Source organism: Labeo rohita, unplaced genomic scaffold (assembly GCF_022985175.1).
Source record: "Labeo rohita strain BAU-BD-2019 unplaced genomic scaffold, IGBB_LRoh.1.0 scaffold_79, whole genome shotgun sequence".
NCBI lineage: Eukaryota > Metazoa > Chordata > Actinopteri > Cypriniformes > Cyprinidae > Labeo > Labeo rohita.
The window spans coordinates 486,240-494,237 of NW_026129733.1; the positions used below are offsets into that span (position 1 = coordinate 486,240).

General features: G+C 38.6%; 1 protein-coding gene across 1 annotated transcript in view; it reads right to left on the minus strand.

Annotated features, from left to right (window-relative positions):
* Positions 1 to 751: 751 nt before the first annotated feature.
* The window catches only part of pamr1b (peptidase domain containing associated with muscle regeneration 1b), a 137,942-nt gene continuing 130,695 nt past the window's right edge, over positions 752 to 7,998 (minus strand). The window contains 5 exon segments of the mRNA XM_051104763.1: positions 752 to 2,868; positions 3,909 to 4,252; positions 4,972 to 5,053; positions 5,055 to 5,205; positions 5,295 to 5,361. Of these exon segments, the coding sequence (XP_050960720.1) occupies positions 2,314 to 2,868; positions 3,909 to 4,252; positions 4,972 to 5,053; positions 5,055 to 5,205; positions 5,295 to 5,361 (1,199 nt within the window). The 3' untranslated portion in view covers positions 752 to 2,313.

The window sequence follows — 7,998 nt, forward strand, 5'->3', positions numbered from 1 at the left end:
CTCAGCTCTTGGTTCTTCTACACTTTTCACATGGGACGAAACTCCCAGTCACCATCGAGAACACCTTTGGAGTTCATCACTCTTTGGACCCAGAAGAATGTGATTGCGATTCCAAAACCACCACTGCTCCAACCATCAAGACTTTCACCCGAGACCGCATTCGGACACTTGTTCATCGACCAAGGCAATGGAAGTATCGTACATTTAACTAAACAAAACAGAGGTTTAGTATAAGCTGTAGACAGTACTGATGGTTTCACTCAGGTGGTTAACTGACTGTTTTATGGCGTCATTTCCTTGTCTCTCTCTAATGGCTTTTCACTGACCATTCCCCCAATGTATGAGTGATTTCATGTTTGTTTGTTTAGATTAGTTATGTGTTGGTCCTTCGTTAATAAAACCCTTGTGCACAAATTACATGAGTTTTGATTCTGATTCTGCCTTGCAAAATTAATGTCCCTTTACGATTCCGATTTGAGCTACATGCTCTAATGCAATGGTACTTTAAGAAAGTTATTTTCTGTGGCCAAGAAAATATCATTTCTCAGAGTTGATTTAAAAATTTTACTGAATGTTCGCTGGACGAACAGATTAGTTAATGGAAAATTAATTCTGCTACAGTTACTACTGGCAGCTGATATAAATAATTGTAATTAATCATAATTAATTGTAATTATTTATATACATTTCCCTTTTGAGCTAAAATCGTGGCATTCATAAAAGAAAGAAAAATGTGTTTACACACTACATGTTGTAGGATTTGATTAGTTTTATTTTTGTACTGTACATTTCCTTTCAGTTTTTCACTTGCCTTATCAGAGAAAACATCACTGCAGTCCATATACATGAGTTATGATTCTTAGCTGGGTTACCCCAGTGAGAAAATATGTTAAAATATTTGTAAATATATACATCTTTCACACATTTTTCAATAGCACTTATAATGGTAAATACAACATTACAATTTCTGTACATTTTAAAGATTTATAAGCAAATTAAATATCACCTGAGAGACTGAGGGCCAACATGAATGTAGGAAGCTGCTCAGTGTTGGTGTTTTTGGACCATTTCCTAAAACATTGAAATACTGTTTTAGGACTATGTTGAGTCCCACTTTAAATTAGGTGGCCTTAACTACTTACATCAAAAAATAAGTACAATGTACCGTTTGTGTTCATATTGTATTGCAAAACACTTCCGGTGCTAATGAGGTGGGATTCTGGTCAGGGACAGGCTTGGTGGTATGGGTAAGTTTAAGGGTGGGTTAAGGTGTAAGGGATGGGTCAACAGTGTAATTATAAATGTAATTAGCATAATTAATTACAGATGTAATTACATGCAGGTATTCTTTAAAAAAAAAAGCACAACGTAAAAAAAACATGTATGTACACAATAAGTGCATTGCATCAAATTATTAATTTAAAGGGGACATTGGATGACATTTTTCCACAAGTTGGTATGATTCTTTAGGGTCTTTTTATGAAATGTCTGCAATATACTTTGGTCAATATTCCTCAATGGCAGTGTAAAACAACACCCCTTTTACCTTGTCAAAAACAGCTCTGCTCTCTTTAACCCTAACCCTACCCCTCTCTTCTCTCTTTTTTTATTGTATTGTATTTTTTGTTTTTATTTGTATTCAGTGGTGTGTTACCATCAAAAAAATAAAAAATAAATAAAATAAGAGTAATAATAATAAATAAATATAAAAATAATAATCCATGATGTTGGAAGAAAATGAAGACTCTTATGTTCACTTTTACATCCAACTACAAAACACCTGCATTGCTTACATATTTATTATCATAAGCTGCTTGAGTGTGAAGATTATAACAGACAGCGTACAACTGGCTGAGGGTGGAACTATGTTAATATGGGACAGTCTGTCGGTGGTCATGGGCAGGTCGTCATACTGCTCAGAAAATCAAAACAGCTTAATATTTGAGACTGTTTAAGTCTAGGGGGAAAAAAACAGAAGCGAATGGATTTTTATCATTGTAGGGTGGTTCTGTCAACACACTGCGAACACACATTTATATGCAAACACCATGTAAAAGTGAATTTTGCATCAGATGTCCCTTTTAAATGTAAGTACATAGTAGTTAAGACCACCTGATATAAAGTGGGACCCTATGTTGTTTTAGGACTATTTTCCTTACAATGGTTACTATAAAGTTTAAAGTCCAAGTCTTATATATATCTGTGCACTGCATAGTCCAGTGTATTGTAGCCTATACATTAATGCAGTATTATAATGAATAGAATGATATAATATGAATGCAACAGAGATAAGATGTAATACTGTATGTCAGCCTATGTCATATTTTCCTCTATGAAGTTGACAAAATTAGCAACATGGGTGTACACAGTGTAAAGCTCTGGGTTGCAATTTAAAGAATCATATCCAAAACTGACCAACCCTAAAAGTTTCCATGCTTGTGAGTCCTGTCCATGTGGAGGTGTCAGACTGGAGCCAGAGGAGACTGGTGGCAAAATAAGAATCCCTCCAGTGTCAGCAGGGCAAATGTTTGACTGTTCGGCACCAGAACCCTGTCGCCCACACATCATGTTTTCTGACACACTGATAGGAACACCATAATTGGCATATTGCTGCTCACAGTGAACAATATCCCCAAGAATCACACGGCCCACACGTGCCTTCTCGAAATTTCCAGCCTTCTGGTCAGATAAGAGGGACCAGCCTGTCACCATCCTTTGTCTAGAGGGTTCTACTGTATCATGAGCATCTGGTAGGCAGATCGGCAGCACGTTTTCTCCAATACGAGCCTTGTCCAGGAGCTTCAATATGGCCACATCTGAATCCAGCACCAGGGGATCATAGTTTGGATGTAGAGTGATGGAGGATACCTGACCAGAGACGAGATGTGGAATGAATAGCAGGATATACAAAACAACAACAACAACAACAAAACAATATACTGTAGTAGCCAAAAATTGGGAACACATTATTCAAATGTATGTTCCCCATGAACTTAGGAAACATTTAGATGTAAATAAATAATAACTAATTCACAGAAAATTGAATGGATATTCATCACCTTTTGGGTTTCACAAAAGAAAGCTTGTTTTGGAATGACATGTGAATGAATAAATCATGACAGCAATTACAGGGCCAAACACACCAAAAACTTGAAAGCAAAAAGTGAGTGTTTTTTTGTTTGTTTTTTAAAGTACTTCTTGCTTTCATATTTGTTAATTTATTACACAAGAACAGTTAATGTAGGTATAACGTTTGTTTATCAAATTTTGTTTCGAAAATGATGGAAATATGGTTCTGGCCCCAATTTTTACAGGTACCTTCAGGTCATAGTATAGATGATATACCAAATTTCATAATGATTTACCAATGCTTTCTTAAAATTCAAATCCACTCATGAGGGAACACTGGGGATCATTCTCAGATCTAGACAAGGTGTGCCCAAGACATCTAAAAAGACTGGTCTCGTGCTTTTAGGCCAAACTATTCAGATGTTAAAAAAAAAAAAAAAAAGCTATGGAAAATAGCAATTCTTCAATGGTCTGACTAGTGCTGTTCCAGTAGAAAACAAGACTAAAGAAAGACTAACTTAAAACTTGATCAGTTGTGTGTGTATTTTCTTGTTTCATTTGTTTTAATTTTAAGTAAAATATTTCATTTAAATAAATGTCATTTTATTTGGCAACACTTCATTTTAAGCTGTTACATGTGTTTCCAAACAGAAACTCTAATCCTTACCATATAGTAAGTACATGTAGTTAATAAATATTACTCAGTACTTAAATGTATAATTACACTGTAACAAGGACACCTTAAAATTAAGTGTAACCTTTTTTAGGTTTAATAATTATTTTAATATTTTTAGTAAGTAGGTGCGTCCCGATGTCTATTAGTGTTCTTTTAAACTGACCCGTAATCGCTGCAGTCCCTTGGTCACTCTCAGATCACTGCGATACTGTTTGCCAAGCACTACTCTGATTTTGGCCGTGTCAAGTGGATATAATTTCCCTAGTTCTGTGACACAGTGGGCAGCTACAACCACACTTCGCTGGTTTACCAGGGCTCCGCTGCAAACAAGCTGCCAACCATCCATGTTGCTCTCTTCTTCCATTAGTTCAGTGTTTGCTCCCATTGTCTTGGCCACACTTAACTTCCCTAGTTTACTTGCAACAGGCAAACGATAGATGGCAGCCAGCCAGGGCCAGTTAGTCTCAGAAGGGTTCTGAGGGTCAAAGTTTGTCAGCTTCCCACACACTGGCATAGACAGGGAAAGAAAGAACAGAAATTAAGAGAAGAAACAAAAGCGACAAATGAAGAGTTCAGATGCAAAACCAGCTAAAAGCCATCTCGGTCAAAAATGAGATAATGATAGTGAGTGAATGCTCCTGACACATATTATACGTCCATCAAATGCTTTTACTTCAAACTCGCTAAATTCCAGCCTCAGCCCAATCAGAAGTACCAGTAGTTACATAGAAACCTATACAAAGTAGCCAGAAAGAAATGCGTTGGATGGATTTAGAGGCTTTTGCATCTGAACTCTTCAAATATTTTACAGATTATTGAGTATGACAATAAAAGTGCACTTTGAGGGCCCATATGGAGAGTTCTGTATGATTTTTTTCCTTCCTCATGTATGTACTTGTGCTGACGCTCTGATAGATGTGTCTGTTTCTGATACTTTTGTTCCTTAAATCTTGCATTTGGGCCTACTTTCAGAGGCTCACCCTATAATACTGGCAGAGCTCAAACAATTGGCATATCCACATAAATGTGTGACTTTGTTGGCATCTACAATGAAAGACGTCTTACATCTTACAGTCAAAGAACTTTGACTCTGACTCTCATTTTCTTACAAACCTCCATGATTTTCCATCACATGAAAACAATTAAATGATGAAATTGATCTCTTTAATACAGACCTCTACACCTCCTGCATCATTGTTTGTCTTGTTTGTCATGTGTGCCCTCACCTGGAGAACAAGAAACATGACGTCCACTCCACTTTCCCATCTTCAGACAGGTTCTGCGTGCACTTCCAAAGTGCTGGTAAAAAAGGTGACATACACTCATACTCAATGTGTGTGTAGATATGGTGAAACCCTTGTGGGAGCAGGGGCTGGGTGAAAGGGGTCTGGGTGGGCTGCACTTCCCTTAAGAAATTGGTCACTCCAGAGGAAGAATAAAATTTATGCACAGGTGTTTTCCTGAAAAAAAAAAAAAAAAAATTAATTAATACATACATAAAAATAATACATATGTGTTACTGTAACACACTACGTCAGGAGTGACATACCTGGACGGCATATGGGGAGGTAGAACTCTCTGTTTAACCAGCACAGATACTTTGGGCTCTCGACAGGCTATAATTAGAAATTAACAATAAAAATGTTTATGTCAGTACAGAATATATTTTCTTTCTTTCTTTTTTTTCCTCCAATTTTTTAGATATTGGTTTATGCTGCATTAACATATTGGCTTTCTTTTTTTTTTTTTTTTTTGCCAGCGAAATAACTTAAAATTATAAGTATATTGAAGTATATTCATTTCACTGAATGTCCAACACTTTCTTCCACGCTCAATACCACAACTGAGCTGAGACCCTTGAGCATGGCACCAAACCCCAACTGCTCCCCGGGCGATGTAGCAAAAATGGCTGCCCACCGCTCTAGATGTGTGTGTTCACGGTGTGTGTGCACTTGGATGGGTAAACTGCAGAGCACAAATTCCGATTATAGTACACTATACTTAGCCACACGTCACACCACTTTCATTTTTTTTTTTCAACTGTATGATTGGACTAATATAGGGAATAGTGAATGAGGGTATAGATACAGCCCTAGTGTTTTTTTTTTTTTTTTTTTTAAGATTTATTGTATTTTTGCCTTTATTTGATAGTAGCTAGACAGGAAGTGAGGTGGGAGAGAGAGAGATGGATAGGATCAGGAAAGGTCAGCGAGCCGGGACTCAAACTCAGGATGCCCAAAGCACAAGGACCCTATTTGTCAGTGTGCTACCCACAAGGTTTTTGGTGCTGACCAGACAAGACTTTTGCTCAAGTTGTTTTGGAATTGATTACTTGTAACTTGTAGTGAAGTAATTTTTACTGTAAGGTATCTTTACCTTTACTCAAATATGGTTTTCAGATACTCTTTACACCTCTGGTCTTCCCCTTGCCAAAAGAAGCCTTGTAGTGGTAGTCAGGTTTTACATGTCATGTCCATATTGAGCAACGCTCCTGAGAAAGAAGGTGAAAGAGGGCAATACAGCAGGGAGGGGGTATCGAGAGAAGCATGAGCTCTGAGAAGCAAGTCGTCGCGAGCCAGCAGGGTGCAACCAGCAGGAGCTGTTCTCCGTCCACCCTGACTTACAAAATGCCTGTGCAATCAGACTTACTTGGGAGAACGCATACTTGCACAGTCCCCAGGGCCAGCTGTGTGCCAAAGCATCTGTGCTGAACAGAACTTCAGTCAAAGAGTACCACTGCGTGCAGTGCTGAATCGACTCCAGATACTGTACAGACATCTGCAACAAGGTTAAGCTCTAGTGAGCAAGCCTTCACTTCAAGGTACTTTCATCTGCATGTTCAACACTAAGGACCTCCTGCACCTACTCAAGGGCCACGTCTGCGTTACAGATTTTAGGACCATTTCTTGCAGTAGGATAGTGTTTCTCAACCTTGGTCCTGGGCGCCCCTCAACACTGCATATTTTGTGTGTCTCTCTAATCAAACACACCTGTTTGAACTCATCAGCTCATTAGAAGAAACTCCAGGACCTGAAATAGGTCTGTCAGATAAGGGAAACATACAACATGCGCAGTGTTGGGGGGCACCCAGGACCAGGGATGAGAAACGCTGCTCTAGGACAGTGGTTCCCAACTATGTTCCTGGAGGCCCCCCAACACTGCACATTTTGCATCTCTCCTTTGTCTGACACACCCATTTTAGGTCTTGGAGTCTCTAATAATGAGCCAATGATCTGAATCAGGTGTGTTTGATTAAGGAGACATGGAAAACATGCAGTGTTGGGGAGCTTCTAGGAACGTGGTTGGGTTCCTGCTCCATTCCCCGCTGTATTGTTACCAGCACAACCAGTGGAAGAAGTTACTGTCACTGGACTGCTCACTTGACCACAGAGAACATAAATATACTTATCTAGACCTCTTCCAGAGTCCTTGACTGTTGTATATTATCAGTATATGAATTCTAATTTACATTAGATGTTATATAGCTGATCAGTGAAAAACAAATAATCTTTAATTTATTTGTTTGAGGCATAATAAGGTTCTTTGCCTTACTAGTTTCAGTTTATCTTCCCATTAAATAATGTAGCTCTGCCATTGCAACACCCAACTTAATCACCTGCATTTCATGCATCTTATGCACTTTATTCCTTTTTCATTTGTGGTATTCATTTAGTAGTTGTTGATTATTCCTGTCTATCTTTTGTTAATAAAATGTATTTTATTACACTTGTGTTTCCCGGTGTTGATGATATAGTAGGAGGTTCTGCAAGTTAGATATACCAGCAATCTTTCTTATCTGATGTACTCACAACCACACCTTAAGTGACACGTGATCCAAAAATCTGTCATATGTATAGTTTATCAATCTCTGTCGGCAGCGAGGGATTCACATGTGATAAATGCAGGGAAATAGTTAGGCTGACAGAGAAGATTTCAGAACTAGAGACACGCATCCAAACTTTAATCGAGGATAGTAAGAATGTGAGGGCATTAGATATGGCTTTGGATGCGACTAGCTTAGGAAGTCCCGTACATTGTTCGGTTCCGGTAACTTCGCCTTTGCAGCAGGGCAACTGGGTGACTGTGAGACGGCATAGTCGCGGGTCAAAACACCGCTCTTCCGTTCCGATCAGAACATCAAACAGGTTCTCCCCACTCAGTGACGCACCCACTGAGAAACCTGATCAAAGTGCTCTAGTTATTGGCGATTCTATTGTACGGAACGTGAAAATAGAGACACCAGCCACCATAGT